General features: G+C 72.4%; 1 protein-coding gene across 1 annotated transcript in view; it reads right to left on the bottom strand.

Annotated features, from left to right (window-relative positions):
• Window positions 1-8: 8 nt before the first annotated feature.
• LOC102371615 (steroid hormone receptor ERR1) overlaps window positions 9-228 on the bottom strand; it is a 1084-nt gene continuing 864 nt past the window's right edge. The window contains exon 3 of the mRNA XM_025193268.1: window positions 9-228. This exon is cut by the window's right edge and continues 115 nt beyond it. Within this exon, the coding sequence (XP_025049053.1) occupies window positions 141-228 (88 nt within the window). The 3' untranslated portion in view covers window positions 9-140.

Here is a 228-nt window from a genome sequence, read left to right as displayed (position 1 = left end):
CCGGCCGCCCCCCCCCGCCCCCCCCCCCCCATCTGGCCCATCTGTCTGCCCCCAGATCCATTGGGGGTCCCTGAGGAGGAGGGGAAGGGCACGTGGGTCTGCCTGGCCCCATCCATCAGTCCATCATGGCCTCCAGCATCTCAAGAAAGAGCTTGTGGGGGGGACCACGGGCACCAAGCTGCAGCCGCTGCAGGTGCCGCAGGGCCCGGGGCGCGGGCTGCCGCCGCA

Source organism: Alligator sinensis, unplaced genomic scaffold (assembly GCF_000455745.1).
Source record: "Alligator sinensis unplaced genomic scaffold, ASM45574v1 scaffold1860_2, whole genome shotgun sequence".
NCBI lineage: Eukaryota > Metazoa > Chordata > Crocodylia > Alligatoridae > Alligator > Alligator sinensis.
Note: the sequence above shows the minus strand (reverse complement) of the source record. Positions and strands in the feature narration are given on the sequence as shown.